Source organism: Polyodon spathula, chromosome 19 (genome assembly GCF_017654505.1).
Source record: "Polyodon spathula isolate WHYD16114869_AA chromosome 19, ASM1765450v1, whole genome shotgun sequence".
NCBI classification, from domain to species: domain Eukaryota; kingdom Metazoa; phylum Chordata; class Actinopteri; order Acipenseriformes; family Polyodontidae; genus Polyodon; species Polyodon spathula.
Genome location: NC_054552.1, coordinates 28,334,047 through 28,352,015, shown reverse-complemented (window position 1 = coordinate 28,352,015; position 17,969 = coordinate 28,334,047). Strand labels below are relative to the sequence as shown.

Sequence of the window (17,969 nt, the reverse complement as noted above, 5' to 3'; positions counted from 1 at the left end):
GTGAAGCGAGACCCTGGTGGTAATTACAGGGTGAGCCGTGATTTTTGCTCAATAGAGCTGGATAGAACATGAAAATCATTCCATCCCTCTTATCTCAAAACAGTACGTTCAACTGTCACCAGCTGGTTATTGTAACAGTGTCGTTAGCCTGATGAAAACACTGTCAGCTGGCTGTACATTTCACAGTGTATCTGCATAAAAAATAAGCAATTCTACAGGAATGCAATTATTTCTAATTAATTGATTCACAAGTCACTGTAAAACTATGGCTTTATAAGCCAATGAACAATAATATGACAGTTATTCATTTCAGATTACTTGCTTCAAATGTCAAATTCATCAGGCAGACTTGATTGTGGAGAGTTATTATTGTGAGAAACGTGGAGAACTAGAATATATATATATATGTGTGTGTGTGTGTAAGAGGGGAGGGTCAGATTCCCCGTTTGATTTAATTGCTTTTGTTTAATTTGTTTGTTTAATTGGGTTAATTGCTTTATTATTAATTATCCCCTGCACCTGGCTATCATTGTAAATTAGAGCCAGGTGCAGGGTATTTAAGGAAAGCAGCCAGTTTGCTCAGAACAGTGTGGCTGTAGAGTAAGGAGCTTGAGATGTTATGGTGAGGTAAAAAACTTACATTTGGTTTTTATAAAATCTGCTGGTGTTTATTTTTATGTTATATGTCAGGGAAACAGCTTAGCTGTCCTGCACGTCAGTCAGGGATATACATAAGTTTAGCGAGTGCTCTGAGTGAGCTAGGTGTTTGTTTATTTGTTTGAATAAAAGTGCATGAAAGCACTTATAAAATCAAAGTTTTTATTTCTGGGTCACATTCTTAAAGGGGCACAAACCTGAATAATGGCCAGCCTGTTTACTCTCTCTCTCTCTCTCTCTCTCTCTCTCTCTCTCTATATATATATATATATATATATATACACACACACACACACACACACACACAGTGGTGGTTCATACCATGTTGTCATCGTGGGCTCTTTTAATCAGTATTGTGGACCTAAATGTTGTACCACCGTAAATGGTGGCAGTACTTAAACCGTGTCTCCAATCTCAAAATAAGAGTGTCAATAATCACTGTTACAAAAATAGCCAAGATACCTTCTGGTTATATTTTACATATTTATTTTCCATTAAGTCTACACCCCCTTTCAAAATATTCACCTTTTGTTGCCTGGAATTAAAATGCGTTAAAAGTTGTTTTTTTTTTTCCATTTATCTGCACATCCTACCCCACAACTTCCAAGTGAAAAAAATATTCTAGAAATTTGTAGAAAATTAATTAAAAATAAAAACTGAAATAGCTTGGTTGGATAAGTGTCGCCCCCCCCCCTTGTAATAGCAATTCTAAATTAGCTCAGGTGTAACCAATCACCTTCAAAATCACACACCAAGTTAAGTGGCTGCCAACTGCGTTAAGTTGTAGTGATTTCAGGATAAATCCAGCAGTTCCTGTAGGTTCCCTCTGCTGGGTATTGCATTTCAAAGCAAAGACTCAACCATGAGCACCAAGGCGCTTTCAAAAGAACTCCAGGACAAAGTTGTTGAAAGGCAAAGATCAGGGGATGGGTATAAAAAAATATCAAAGGCTTTGAATATCCTTTGGAGCACATCAAGATGATTATTAAGAGGATGGTGTATGGCACCAACAAGACCCTGTCTAGATCAGACCATCCCTTCAAACTGGAAGAGAAGCTACCAAGAGGCCAATGGCAACTTTGCAGGAGCTACAGGCTTTATGGCCAAGACTGGTCAAATTGTGTATGTGACAACAATATCCCAAGCACTCCACACATCTGGCCTATATGGTAGGGTGGCAAAAAGGATGCCATTACTCAAGAAAGCCCTCCTTGAATCCCGTTTGAAGTATGCAAAAAAACTCAGGAGATTTTGTAGCCATGTGGCAAAAAGTTTTGTAGTCTGACTAAACTAAAATTGAACTTTTTGGCCTAAAAACAAAGTGTTATGTTTGGCGCAAACCCAACACAGCGCATCACCCAAAGAACACCATCCCTACTGTGAAGCATGGTGGTGGCAGCATAATGTTATTGGAATGTTTCTCATCAGCAGGGACTAGGGCACTTGTCAGGATAGAAGGGAAAATGAATGGAGCAAAGTACAAAGAAGTCCTTGAGAAAAACCTGCTGCCCTCTGGAAGAAAGTTGAAACTGGGACGGAAGTTCACCTTTCAGCATGACAATGACCCAAAGCACACAGCCAAAGCTAACTGGAGTGGCTAAGGAACAAAAAGGTAAATGTCCTTGAGTGGCCCAGTCAGAGCCCCGACCTTAATCCAATCAAAAATTTATGCCATGACTTGAAGATTGCTGTCCATCAACGCTCCCCAAGGAACTTGACAGAGCTTCAACAGTTTTGTAAAGAATGGTCAAATATTGCCAAATCTAGGTGTGCAAAGTTGGTAGAGATCTATCCCAACAGACTCACAGCTGTAATTGCTGCCAAAGGTGCTTCCACCAAGTATAAACTCAGGGGGGTGGAGACTTATCCAATTATGATCTTTCAGTTTTGTATTTAATATATAATTTTTTTCAATACAAACTTTTTCCCCCTTAACAGTGTGGTGTATTGTGTGTAGATAATTGGGGAAAAAATCCTCATTTAAATGCATGAAACTGAGGCACTGATGACAAAATGTGAAAAAAGTTCAAGGGTGTAGACTTTCTATAGGCACTGTACATTAAATGTACCTGCCAACGTATTTATTAAAAGTGATAGAATTTTGTTTGGATCAAAAGAAACGAAGGCATCCTTATGCATTGGCTAGAAATGGAAATTGCTGCCCATGTAATGAAATTCATAGACATGCACAGTACACACAAGAGTCTATTAGATTTGCTTCAGAATCAGGAGCACTCCTATGTATATAAGCATCAAACTGTGAATGAGTGGCAAATCCTTGTAATAAGAATATCTACAGAGATATTCTAAGACGACATCAACCTATTTATGTCCACAAATTATGTAGTGCTTGCCTCCTGAAAACAATTTGTTTAATGTATGTCAGTTTTTAAAACTCAAGTCCTTTCCTGTGAGGAAACAATCAAACTCCACTGAAAACATTAATCTAAAACTAATCTTCCAGAGGAATGCTGCTAGGCAGAGTTTAATTCTAGAATGTTCCATGCATTTGTCTCTGTATGACATCTCAACTCAGGTGGATGCTAAATAAATCAAATGTTTTAAACACCACACTCTACATCTTAACCCAAGTTACTGTGAAAATAATGTGTTGTAAAACCCTGAGGGTTTTGTCATAATTTGACAATGCATGCATAAAGTGTTGTAAACAATAAATATTGAATACTGTACGATGTTATGACATACAACAGAGCATATTGCTAAACTGATTCTGGGAACAGACACAGTTGTATTAAAAACATGAATACATTCTTATACAACACAACATAATTCCATATCGCTTTCTACAGACTGTTCTATTTTAGGTCAGGCAATCCAACATGTCTACAAAATAATCCAATTCTGCAAACTAAACTTTGATTTGTTTCATAACACACAGGTCTATTTTAATGATCTCAACAGTAGGGTATCGAAATATCGCCCATTAGCTCTGCATTAATGCTGCTTCACACCGTACTCAATGCAACAAGCGAATGCATCATATGACACAACTTAACGTATTTTTGATGCAAGCCGTTTACACTGCCTGCGATGCAAAGGGCGACACTGAAGTGGCACTAAGGTAATGCAAAAAAAAATATCTGGCAGTCCACTTCCAGGGAACTGGATATAGCTGGTGTGTGTGATTCATTTACCTTTACTGAAATAAATATTCTGAAAAGCTAGTATTCTACATTTTTATTAGCTGTATAACAGGACTATCTATCATACATGTGATTTTTTCCAGCTGCTACAGTCAGAGGAGAGTCGCCACTGGTGTGAAAGGTAGTGTCGCAGCGGAAGTGGCATTTTATTGCATGACAAATCACATCACGTCCGGTGTGTGGAGACCTTTAGTCCTGCAGGTGTTTTCTCCACCAGAATTTTCCTGCTTTTTAAAACCATTAAAACAAGTACAGTAAGAGCTTCAGGAATTGAAGGTTGGTGGAACTATGATTTACTGCTGGCTAGAAAATGAAAATAGAGCCCACAACCTCATCCAGTGGATAAATGGGAAGAGTATCTTAAAAGCTTATTCAAACTTCCATTCATAACATGTATCGCCCAATCAATGCAGTATGTTCTGTCTTGTTCTACATAAGTATGGGCGCTGTACAGAAAGCCTCTGGAAGTCAAAACAATTTGCCCTGAAGTCACTGATCAGACGTCAGGTAAGAGATTATGAAATCAATAGGAGGAAACTCTTCAGAAGGGACATTCAAATCAGATTTTTCTGCGCACACAGACACATATATATATATAAGGAATCCCACAGGTTAGAACAGAAAGAAATACACATACACGGTCTTGTTAAAAAAAGATGGCACATTTATAGCTACATAAATGTTATATACATATTGTGTTTTCTGTTACACTGACAGAAAAAAAAATGGAACTTCTTACTGCTGGTTTTAAATGTCTGTCAACAATACCTTGAAATTTGACACAGGTACAAATCTGCATTAACCAACAATGAAAACTGGAGAACAAGATGAGAAGCTATTCATCTTGAACATTTAGCTCGTACAATACTCCACACATACTACACAGTGCGCTAGAACCCTACTATGTTCTTAGGATGCTATTTTTAAATTTCTGATCTTAAATGGACAGGTTATGGTAAATAACCTTACATTTTTACTACCTAATATAGTAAAATAAAGTAAGAAACTTTTTACTGAAAACTTTTTCGATTTCAAAAATCTAGAAAGAGTAATATTTAGAATTCAAGAAATTTTCTTACAAGATTATTGTATAAAAGACTAACTACAGTGAAAAATAAGCCAAATGTTTTTTTTTTTCCTTTCTTTATTTATTTTTCAATGAAGGAAAGCTTCTGGGCATACTGCAAAGTCTAATATTGCCAAAAGGACAAGCTTAGAAACAAAAAGGAAAAAAAAAAAAAGAAAATGCCAGGCAGTGACGTGTGATAATGCTCACGCTCTAAGCAAAACATTTTGTTTTTTTAATCATAAAACACTGAAATGAAGAACAAGGTCACATATATAGTCAGTCCAACCAACCACAGATTTGTTTCCTTTTTTCTTTCTTTTTTTTTGTTTAAGAAAGAGTAAACTGGTAATGACCCCCCCCCCCCGCCCCCCAGTTAGCGTATGTTATATCTATCTTAAATGCCACTATTTGTTCTTAAAATGACTTAAATTAATGTTTAAAATGTTGTGAGTCTCCTCGTAAGATGGCTATGAGTGGAAGACAGCCTGCACTGAAGTTAAAAAGGATACAGATAAATATAATTAGATAATTGTACTGTGTAGTGCTAATGCTTTGAAAGTTTCATCTGTCAATACCACAAACAGCACTTATGGGCAGTTATTGATATATATGACCTCTCAACTAACTCTGGGTAACAAGAAAACAATAATAAAACACACACACACACACACACACACACACACACAAATGCTAAGAGAAAGCTGTGGCCCTTGTCTTCCCCTGCATTGTTCTTGTTTCACTACCTGCCCAGGTGGACCAAGGTTCTTACCCACTACTCTGAGCATGGTCGTTTAGTAAAGGGTTAGTGCACACTCACAGCTAACACTTTACTTGCATGATATTAAAGCACGATACTGCTGTTTCCGCTGCTGCTTGGAAAACAAAGCAATTCTAACAAATTAGATATTTTATTTTCTTCTATATCACACTTCACGTTACAAGCTTTACTATAAAGCCTAGAAAAGTTTTTTTTTTTTAATACAATTACAAATCAAACAAATAAAATGTGTTTACTTTGTATAAAGATTTTTTGTTTGTTTTTTGTTTGTTTTTTTTTAGACAAAAAAAAAAAAAAAAAAGTTACAATTAAATGCAGGCCAAATGACAATATGGTCATGGTAGTGATATTCAAGCAATTCTTGATACCACAGTGGTTTGCAACTTGACATTAACATTAAGTTGAGTGCTGAAGGTTAAACTATGACCATAATTGAACTGTTCAGATAACCAGAGACCAAAAAATAACATCTAAGAAACAACTGCTCTATAAAGGAATATTGTATTACACTGAAAACACTATATGGCAAAAGGAATGGAAAGGACAGTAATACTCTTCCTTCCCTTTCTTAAGACACTAAGAGGTATGCAGGGAATGCTAGGGCTCCAAAATAAGGTTGATAAGGTTGTGTTTTTGCTCTCTGTATATGAACAGTTTTAACAAATGCTGGCATTAGCTGAAACTTCATCAAATGTTCCAATTGACATCATAATCTTCCCTTTAGAAGTAGACCCTGGAGCTCAGTAACACAATAAATAACATGTTGTGGTTACAATGCATTCGGCAATTCAGTTTAGGCACAAGGCAACTTGCACGAGGACTGGAGTCTCTGATTGTTTTAGATGCGACACACGCTGCCTGCAACAGAATGATAGGACCTGAAGTTCACTCGCGGGCTGAAATTTCTGATTCAACGTTTCATGTCTTCACAGGGATATGTGGATGTAGGCCAGTTTCTTCAGTCACAAGATTGCTGGGTTTTTGCTTCAGGTGGTTTGTCTTTTCAAATTTGTGTCACAAAGAGTTAGTATTGTCTGTCCTTGTGTTGAAAGGTCACCCACTCGTTATATTACAAACTTGATCTTGATTCTGATCTGAAGACAATAAAAGCGGTCTCAGTTAGCAAAACAGAAGAAAATACATTACATGAGGTAATAAATGTCATCTGTGAACTAAAAATACATGATTCTGTCCTTCAATACATATAACTGTACTGAATGTTATTCTACAGATGTAATCTAAAGCTATGGCCAAAAGTTTTGCATCACCCTATAGAATTAACAGACTTTCATAAAGTCTAATGAAACCTGCTGAATAATGTTACGGTAACATATTGAATTATATATACTCAACATAAAACTGACCAATTGAAAAATGTGACATTTCAAAATCTAACATGAAATACTTCCAGTAGACTTTTGTGATATCATTTTGTTGTTTCTTTGATTACATGATGTTAAATTAAAGATCTAAATTATGTTCACATAGTTGTAATTTTTTTTTTTTTTTTTTTAAATGTGTCTCAATCCAGAAATTCTAGGTGATGCAAAATGTTTGGACACAGCGATATAACTGTAGTGAAAGCTATTCTGACATGTAATCTACAGTATTGCCTTTTCTTCCACAAGCTTAACACGGACAAAAACATTTTCTAAGTTTTGCATTTCATAAAATAAACATGATACCTGGCAGGTGTTCACATGTGACCCATAGGGTTTGTAGTGTCGCACAGTCCAGGGTGGACTCCTTGGTGAGCTGCAGGAGGCTCTGCCGATACAGCAGAAGCTTTCTCCTCTTCCCTCCTCTTAAGGCAGGCTGCTTTGGGATTTAGGTTCCTCTCTAGAAGTGCAAAAGAAAAGAGGAAACACAATCACTGCACATGATTAAAAATGTGCTGGTAACAATTACAGCCTTGACTTAACTAAACTAACCAAGTCTTTGTTTACACAGTGTAATACATACACCACACTGAAGGCAACACAGCCACAGCAAATACGCTGTACAGTATGGCTTACGGCTGCTTACATAGCCGTCTCCTACACTGTATGCATGCCCTGCTAAATCTTTTACAAAAAAAACATGACTGTAAGGAGATTCTGATTGTAACTGGATTTTAATCAACTCTGTTCAGTGATGCTTTACAGCCCATGTTGTCCTATTTAAAACCATTTCTCTGATTGCTCACTTTGAGGGGGTGATATCTTTGGCCAAAAACAACTGCCAATAAGTAGGGTAGAAGCAGAAAAAAGCAGCATTTACATTGAAACAATAAGCAATAACATCCAATACAACCAGACTGTTTAAAATCAGTCACACCATCTGTACTGATCAAACAGATTCTGTTTAAAATGAAACATTTGGGAAGGATTTGAGATCAAAAGGGCCGGAAACTAAATTGCAGACACATGTGAAGAACATAATAAACCTGGGAAGGCTTTCTTCTGAAAAAATAGGACTGTGCAACTCTTAGTCAGGCAGGCAAGTACAACGTATAACTTTGCTGCCTTAGCACAGAAGATTTCTTCCTCAACAGCCAGTAAATTTGCAAATAAACCACAAAGAACAAATTACATACAACAACAGCGCAATAGCTCAACAGCAAAGAGAGACCAGTGAACAATTCCACAATCTCATGGTTTGGATGCCTTCTAGGAAAAACTGCTGTTTCAACACAAGTTTTCTAAACCATTTTAAACTGCGAAGACATCAAGACAATAATTAGCTGTGCATGTCTCTGCTAGCCGGTTATACTGCCTACACTGGGCAGGCAGTGCTGGCACACAGTGATCTACTGACCTCGGACTTGTTGCTCAAGATTAAGGATCACAGCGACAGCCTGGTGAAGAATAAGCAGCTTCGTCTGAGGCTTCTCACTCTTCAGGTGCAGCTGACACATGCGGCCCAGCTCTTTGAATGCTTCGTTGATGTCTCGAACCCGCAATCGCTCCCTGGAGTTGTTGGCCATCCTCCTCTCGCGCTCTCTCTCTGCCTTCTGTTCCGGGTTCAAGTCCTCATCCTCGTTAATACTGCTAAGAGGTGAACACAGACTACAATACATAAACCCTGGGAAGCCCACTTTTTAACAAGACAATAAATACTCACTCTTCACTCTTATTTGGAAAGAAGTAAAAGACCCGTCAATTTTATAGAATTACAGCCAAGCATCAAATGTAAATTTTCCAAATGTAATGTCTCTTAAGCACTCTCACATTGTTTAATATCTCTTTATGTGTTCAGTCTCCTCTCAATTAATTAAAGACTGGAGTTAGTGATTTGCAATGAGTGTTTTTTTTTTTGTTATCTAAAAAGGTTGCTCAATATGATAAGCATCTTAATAAGAAACTGCAAACAGATGCATGCTCTCTTGACATGCATTGTTAGATACCTTATCCTGGTTCCTCCTCTAGGTGTCATCTTGAGGTCCTTTCTGTCACTCTCATAGTCTGATTTGAAGACATCTGGTGAATTTGTTTCATGTACGTTCTCGTCTTTTTCTTTTTTCTCTAGTTTTAGTTCCACTGGACTTGTGCCTGCTGGCTGGCTGGATACACCACCTGATAGACCAATACGAACATTCAACAGATATTTACATACGTGCGTATAGGCAGCAAACTGTTCAATTCTACACTTAATAGAAAAATGCTTCAAATCAACACCCCTTTTAGGCATTATTGTTCTCAACTACTTTTAGTTCCGAATACCTCCCTGTAATTATTTTAAAGATTATTTTACTGTTTCTCTATATGTTTTATATATATTAAAAAGAGATACAAAAAATTAAAGCAATGAAGTTGCTTGAGCCAGCTGACTAACCTCTGTAGTTCTCCTGGTGGCTTAATTCTGTGCTTGGAGTTGACACCGAATTGGGCAGTGCTGAATGGCTGCTGTTAAGACTGGCAGCTTCATCACGATGAGCACCAACCTGAAATTGAAATTGGAAACGCTACACCTTGGATGAACTGTCTGTTTCAGATATTCCAAAATAAAACGCTTCAACAAATCCCACAGGGGTAACCAAACACCTGTACAGCCATTGGTTACTCTCAAAGACCCATCATTATTTTCATATTACAGTTACACTGGTAATGTATTCTGTCCAAGAGCTAGTATTTCATTTAATCTTCTTGAAACCCGTCCAAGAAAACAGAGTAAAGCAAGACAGACCCTACCAGCACCATTTTCATAGGATTATTAAATGCACTTAAAAGATGTTTTTGGACAAAAATGAAGCCTTACTGGAACAGTAGCAAACGCTAACTACTGCTTAAAACCTTTAATTAAATGGGTTTGTTGCCTGAAGCCACATATCACAACCAGAGCTATACAATAAATCCTTTAATTCAACAAAAAAATTACAAAGCTTTGAATTCCCCCTTTAGAAACGAATTGGCTGCTATCACCATGTGTATGATAAGGGTCTTAAGACTACATACAACAGTATAGGCTACTTGAGCAAAATCTTGGATCTCCCCCCAGTATTATTTCCAGTGTGGAAAATCACAATGAGATGATTAGTATATATCAAAAAAATCAAAGAATACTATAATCCATTTATCAAGTAATTTAATGAGACAAACCGTTTAGCTGCATAGGCTATAACTAAACACTGGGGGGTGTTTTTGCACTTCATCATATACTGTTTCCAAATGCTGAGCCACTGAAGCAATGCACACTAACAAAAAAACCAAACATGCATAGTATTTGCTCAGGGAGCTTTATACCGATATAAGACATTTGACTAAACAAATGTGTCAATAACACTGAGTTACTGCAGTTATCTAACCCTTGCTATATAACCTGTTGATAACTGGAGGTAGTAATGCAAACCCAACCATCTAGTGGCATGCAGCGAATACAAATAAATATCCTCATCTCTACAACTGAAAGTATTTTTGTTTAATACAATAACTACAGTAAACTGAAGGACAAAAATTAAAATCTTGTGTGTGTGTTTAGCTGCAAACTCCTGCCGTATGCACATACTGCATACTATGAACCCAAGGGAACCATATTCTGCCCAATTCCAATTGACTTGCCTGCAGTCTTGCTTTTTTTTTGGCTTTCCCAAGGATTGTCACTGTTAGAGTCACTGCTGACCTTCCCTAAACCCTGTCAGTCCTGTCCCGGCTGCTAATCTTTACAGCACGGCCCAGCCGCGCGCGCGCACACGTCGACAGGTGTACAAACAGCTCTTTGTTCAGTGCAGTCAGCGAGGGTGGCGTTTTAATTGTTTGGCTCATTAGCATACAGCTGGCAGCCTCCTCCAAAAAACAAAACCCCCACCCCCCCCCCCCCCGAAACCCCCCCCCCCCCCCCTGTCTAGATTTCAAAAGTTGTAAAACAGTCCTGTCAAAATAAAAGCCTGTTCAAGGCCAAGCCCAATAAAATTGCTCGAGCTGAAAAGGATCCCTTTGCCAAAACTCTTCCACCGCTATAAATAACTGGTAGGAATGCTTTTAATCAAATGGACCATTAGAACTGGTTACTACATACTGCCTGATTTAAGCAGACCCAACGGCTCTGCTAAGGAGGGCTCTCTGGTTGATACCACACAGTGTAAATAATAATGATCTGATTCACAGAGCTGGCATTCGGTTATAAATATACACATCAAAGAAGCTTAGTCCATTTAGTATGCATATAGCAAATGTATTCAACTGTTAGACCAGTCGTTTTAAAGCCCCTGTTCATTATAGCTATTCTTTTGACCATGTGCAAACTTTTAGTTACCCATAAAGTTAGACAGTAGGCATGACGTTTGTTTTGCAGGTTTTGCTTTTTTTTTTTTTTTTTTTTTGCATTTCAGAATGTTTTAAATCACTTCTAAGGGAGTTTACTACCCTTGAATAGCTTAACTACAAGCTCAAAGATGATGCCACATTTACTAGAGAACAGATCTGCCTGGATGAATGATTTGACTAAATGGAGGAAGGTGCTTTGCAGTACAAGACAACAAAATGAACAGATTCAATACGGCAGGAAACAGAAGGATATTGAGGAGGCAGCTTAAATAAAACAAATGTTTAAAATCAATCCATGTCTGTTTACTTTAAATCACATATAACAAAATTCAAATTGCTTTGAGTTGATTCTGACAAGACTTGTTTTTAAAAGGGGAATTTATTTTAGTGTCAGCTGAGCAGACTTGCATGAAGATAAAATTGCAATGGGCTTGATTTATGGGTTTGCAATTGATGAAACTTGCCTTCTTAGCTTTTAGCATTCAGTGTTTCATAAAGCAAATAGTTGGAACCAGTAACTGTAATCAGGTACATAGATGTGTTTTTTTAGACTTTTGTTAAGCAATTACTTAAAACTCTTTTCGTGAGTTCTACCACACCTACGGAAGAAAGTAAATGCTTGTGTGCAGTGTGCATAGTTGAACCTGGAACCAAATATTTTACAAACACAATGACCACACACCAAATCGTGCTACCTAATTACTTTCGTGACAGGTGAGATTTGACCTTGATCACAAAGCTCTCCTGCCAATTTCCAGTTTTGTGAGGGTACATTTCACAGCGTGAAACTCGGATTAAAATTATACCGTAAACATGCAAGCATGTAGGAAATGTCAAACACATACATTTAGAGGCTTATCTACTAACAACAAATTCTGGGTTCAGCAAAACCTCCATCCTTTAATGTATAATGTTGCTTGCAAAATGCATTTTGATTTGTGAAGATAGAAACCCCCTATCCTTTCTAAGAACGATTCCCATATTTTGTGAAAAAGATGGATTGAATTATTTTCTTCTGCCTGGGGATTAATCTAAAAATTGTTTCCTCTCTGTTGTTACTTCCACTACAGCTGTGCTCAAATCCCCTTTCATTTGAACAGTTGAAATTTAGGACCACAAACATTATGCGCTACATTCCAGCAAACACTCCCTTCAGCTTTCTGCCAGCATCTGTTCTCCGTTCCCTAGCTCTAGTTTATGGGAAGTAGCTTTTCCAGACCAGACCACACTCCATCTTGCCTCGTTTTCCCATTCACTCTGTATATTCTGTTTCAAAGAGAAGAACCCTTTGCCAGCTATTACACATCTGGAAAAAATGCAAGTATAAGCTAAACTGCTCTCTGTGGAAAGTTTCAGGTTTTCTGAACATGGTCATGGCAAGATTTCATGGGCCACCAACCAGGGCAAAGCCTGCAGGTTTTCTTAAGAAAAAAAAAACAAATAACACCTCTAATTAACAAACAAAGTACTGTACTGAAGTACTGTAGCTAGAGCAGATGGCCAATGTTTGCTTTCGTTTACTGCCAAACTACGTAAATTAAGGCACATGAAAACATATAAATAGAAATGGGGATATAATGTTAATATTCTCTGTCGATAAATCTTTTATGAAATTGCGTATCTAAACTTTTAACATAAATTCTGTGTATACACCAAAGAGAGTTGATTAACTGAACAAACAGCATTGCTAACCGGACTTTACTTTGCAATAACACTGTATGAGCACTGTTATATTACTTTTAGCAGTTACTTAAATTATTTCAAGGCAATTACCATGGAAGCTGTCCGATTGGATGTCACCAGCGCAGATGCTGCATAGTTTGAATCGATTCCTCCAATTGGCCCGTTGTGCGATGGCCCCAGTAAGCTATGCAGGTTGCCATGGCCACCAGACATGCTCGTCGAAGGCCCCACTGCATGGTTTCGTAGTACATGGATGGCATCATCCAACCTATCCAACCGATCTTCCATTCGAGACTGCTGATTGGATTACGAAAAAAACAACAAAAACAACAAGCACAAGTGCTAAGTGAAAACAGAAACAAAGCACTTCAGATGTTTTCAAACAGTGCAATGGTGTTCTTGACAACATGAGACGAGAACAAAACACAGATGGGGTTATTAGCGGCGACCTGCATTTGAAAATTAACTCTAAAAATAAAGGTCTGGAAAATAACAGGAAAGCCATTTCAGCCTGGAGACATGAATTTGCCCTTCCAATGTCACGCTTTGTGATAAACACCACAGCACGGCTTTATTTTCTTAATTTAGTGGCACTGAAGAATTCACTCTTGATCAGATGTCAATTGGTGTTCCAAGTTAGAAGATTACTATGAATTTACTGCAAACTGAAATGGCAAAAAAAAAAAAAAAAAAAAAACTATTTGAAAAACAACAAAAAAAAGTGAATGCTAAATTAAAAAACCTAATGCAAGTGTGACAAAATAAAAATGTGAGTATGTTCAGCAAGCTGTGGATGGACGAGGGTCAAGGCGCCATCTGAAAAGAACTAGTACCTCACAGACATCCTTTAAGAACGACATTGCATCTTGCAAATGCTCGTGAAGTTGCTGCTGAACTCGATTTTTCTGGCAGTCAAGATAGAACAGGAAGCAAAAGCACACATTTAGATTATTAAAAGAGAGACAAGAGAGAGCCAACAGGCATGTCTGCATCAACACGTTAGTCTAGTTTAAAAAAAAAAAAAAACAGGATGAGTAAGCCTTGCCTTAAAAAAAAAAAAAAAAAAAAAAAAATTATAACAAACATGATTCACAGAGGTGATAATGTTAGCAGTGTATGTATGAACCAAAAGAGTCCCTACAAGAAATGAAGTGAAAATTGGTGCTTTTTTTATCATTTCACACAGGGCATTGATTTTCTTTTTTCTTTTCTGGAGGAGGTCGGGGAAGGAGGCTTATGAGTGTTGCTGTGCAACTGACAACTGTTGCGCCCTAGCGTGAGTGGGGTTGTAAACGATAGCCAAGCCCCAGCTATGCCGGCTTTGTGAAAGCGGCACAGGAATCCTATAACAGTAGTTAAACAACAGCTGTCCTCAAAACACAAGCCTAATGTCTGAGGAACAGATGGCGAGAGACACGCCCTGTATGCTGGGTATTGTTCAGTCCACCCTGGCCATTTGTTAGCAAGGAATTTACTTGTAATGTTATCCTACTATATTCTGCAATGATACTCACACAAAACCCACTAACTCCGAAACGGTCAATTAAAAAACATTTAAAGGCATGCCTTACCAACGAATGAAGAGAATTCTCATAGCTGGGAGAGGAGGGTGTCTGTCCTCCTGCCCTTGGCCAGTGGTTTGCACCTACAAGAAAATGACATGTTTTAAATATATATCAGGTTTCACAAACAGACGACATGGGCAAAGTACTAAGAAAAAAAAAAAATCTGTGTATGGAAATAGTCTGAACCATAATTAAGATACAGTTATTATTGAGCATCCCAATGTTTTGCCATAACGCAATTAATAATGAGAAAGGAATGTACATCTGTGTGAGACATTTGGAGGTAAAAAGTGTGGAACGCATTTCATAATGCAATCCGATTGGAATTGATTTTCCGTATGTAACCAGTATAATTCAACAGGCAATCAGACACCCACCACAGGAAATAAGACATTAGACAAAAGCCTCTTTGACTCTGCACAGTTAGTTTGTACTGCATAAGAATATCAGAAATACAAGGTTGTAATACGTTTTCATAGTACAAGTGTTACACAGTTCAAGAAGTGCCTTCCCAAGCTCATACCACACAGTTATTCAAACGTTTGGAACAGTAAACTTTCATTTGCAATATTTTGTTTCTGCAACAAGCAGATGAAGACCCTTCCCCCCACTTTTTAGCCAGACAGGAATTTCAATAGTGTAAATATTTGTGGCAATAAGGTTTGTTCCTGTATAAGTCACAGTATTTTTCTCTTCTCATAGGTCATATTTTATTCCAATACCAGCTTGACAGGAATCCTGCTGCTCCTTCATCTGGCTCTAGATTACACAAGGTTGAGAAACGCTAGCGCAGTGTATCATGACATTTCCTTCTGCAGGGTTACAGTTATGGCACTGTACATATCATTTTATGATTTGCTCTCCCAGAAGAAATTGTTCTGTAAGGATTCAACCAGAGAGTTTTAGGAAGTTCCTGACAGATACAAGGACACAACTCAGCTGTCTTCACAAAAGAACTGTACTGTATTTAGCTTAAACACCTAGTTTTCACAATTGTAAGTCTAGGCCTCAGCTGCGAGATTTTAATTTACAAAGCTGAAAACACGAACACCAATTAACATTATTAAATTACGACAAGACAGGAAATGAGGTTGTCACACAACATTGTGTTTTAACTTATTTTTTGCTATGAAAATATATTTCTTTAATTCAATGTCAAAATGAAGTTAGGCTTTCTCAGAGCTATTTTTAGCAGGGATTTGCATTAATTGCACCCCCGTTGGAGAAGTGTAATTATAGTTCAATTAAGAGCCCAATCTTAATGAACATTTAGATGAATGCAGTCAAGGTTAATTGGCAGAGCAAGACAAATTACATATGGCACTCTAAACATAGCTTTGGTAATTAAAAACAAACAAAAAAATTAATAAAGTAATATAATATTAGGCAATAAACTCAATACCATTCTGTTTACACATAACAGCAATCCACTGATAACTTAAAAACATTTTAACAATATTGTTAAATGTTCCATTAACATATAAGCTTTGCCTTGCAACTAGCTTCACAACAGTTGACACTTAAAATGGACTTATATACTTTTATTATTAACACGCATACTGTATGTATACAGGCATGTTCTATCTGGTTTGCATTATTCACGCTTCTGATTCAACCCAGTACAAGCCCTGTGCATTGAAGGATCTTCTTCAATCAGAATGGAAGCTCTGACTGTGAAAGAGGTTTATTAAAGGCTGGCCCAGAGGGCCTCACCCTGTGATGCTCAGCCACAAATCAATGCCCTCCAACAACAAGGACTCTATTGAGGAAGAGGCCATGGCAGGCACAACTGCAGGGGATCTGAGAGGCTGCATGTCTCACAATAAAAAGAGAGCGCTCACATTTCACACAAAACAAACACTAGGGCTTGCTGCTACAAGCCTAAACCTAAACCAGGATTTCAATATAATAATAATAATAATAATAATAATAATAATAATAATAATAATAATAGCAAACACAAATACACTTGTACATGATGAAAAGTTGACAAACCCAATATATATATATATATATCTATATATATATATATATATACTATATATATATAACGAGTCTTCTCGGTGAAAGCCACTTTCAGCATGTTTAAACGTACAGTTTCAAATGTGAGTAACTAAAGATGAATTTAGATAATAGACAATCACTCTGTTAGTGATGTGTAAATTACCACATGGTGTAGATGATCTAGAATTCTTTTATTTAAACTGTCATGATCGTGGTACCAGTATTCATAAAAATAATTATTAATATATATATACCAGCACACCCACTTAACAACTCAGATTACACACACACATATATATAATCTGCTTCTCTTTGACAAAGAAAATGCACCTGTTTAAACACAAATTCTCTGATCCATTAGCCAAGCAATTTCAGATTAGAGAAATGTGATCACTGCATCAAACGAGAAACCTATTAATCCCACCATTATACAATTCAACTAGGAATTTTTATTTTTTTTTTGTATTGTTAATACAGCAAAAACTGTCTTAAGCAGATGTTCAGGTACTAAGTGCCTGCTCGGAGATACCCATTAATCAGCCAAATTAGTGAGAAAATAACTGGAAAGCCTCCCATTAGGTATGTCATGAAGACTACATGGTCAGAAAAGGTTAACCCTTTAGTAGATGCTATCCATTATATTACAAAATAAAGTGCTACAGCCAGCAAAAAGGTCAAATAAGGCCCCTTTACATTCAAATACAAAATGCCTTAACCAGCTGCTATTCTGTCCTGTTCTCAGGCTTTTACACAGTACTATTCATTTAGAATTGTGCTTTTTAGAAGTTAAAACCCTTTGCATGTAGATGACTGCATGCATCACACTCCTGATGGTAAGGTGGTATTAACTCCAGTGTTAAACTCTGAATATTCTGTTATTATCAATGACAGGGATGAAGTTGCACCCATACAGTGTAATTCCAGCTCTCTTAAACATGCTTAAATCAACGAGTCCTTTACAGCCCCCGTCTCTGGGTGAAACAGCTGTTCAGCCTCCACTCGACAGCTGAGGCCAGAATGTCTGAGAAAATGGCAGTAGGAAGTGACAGCTCTCTGCAGCTGCCTGCAACACATCATCACAGCGCTGGAGTCCTCTGAAGCATTGTTACAGTGGAACAATCACTGAGGTTCTTGCGGTCACAGGAATATTATACCTCAGGTTGCCAGCTTTAAGATTCTGCATAGTAGCTACCATGCAAGATATGGACTGCAACCCACAAGTATTAATTAACCTATTAACAGAGGATTTATTAATATATATATATAGATATATATATATATATATATATATATATATTAATATATATA

General features: G+C 37.3%; 1 protein-coding gene across 17 annotated transcripts in view; it reads right to left on the bottom strand.

Moving 5' to 3' along the window:
• Positions 1-4,467: 4,467 nt before the first annotated feature.
• Positions 4,468-17,969, bottom strand: part of LOC121294580 (transcription factor 12-like) — a 102,118-nt gene continuing 88,616 nt past the window's right edge. For 4 of the 17 annotated variants that reach the window (XM_041218406.1, XM_041218403.1, XM_041218412.1 and 1 more), the window contains exons 14-21: positions 14,664-14,737; positions 13,926-13,997; positions 13,183-13,389; positions 9,482-9,590; positions 9,054-9,222; positions 8,465-8,715; positions 7,354-7,507; positions 4,468-6,762 (exon numbers count right to left, since the gene is read on the bottom strand). In XM_041218406.1, the coding sequence (XP_041074340.1) occupies positions 7,365-7,507; positions 8,465-8,715; positions 9,054-9,222; positions 9,482-9,590; positions 13,183-13,389; positions 13,926-13,997; positions 14,664-14,737 (1,025 nt within the window). In that variant the 3' untranslated portion in view covers positions 4,468-6,762; positions 7,354-7,364. The remainder of the gene's footprint in view (positions 6,763-7,353; positions 7,508-8,464; positions 8,716-9,053; positions 9,223-9,481; positions 9,591-13,182; positions 13,390-13,925; positions 13,998-14,663; positions 14,738-17,969) is intronic. The other 13 variants (XM_041218408.1, XM_041218416.1, XM_041218413.1 and 10 more) reach the window with 10 other exon arrangements.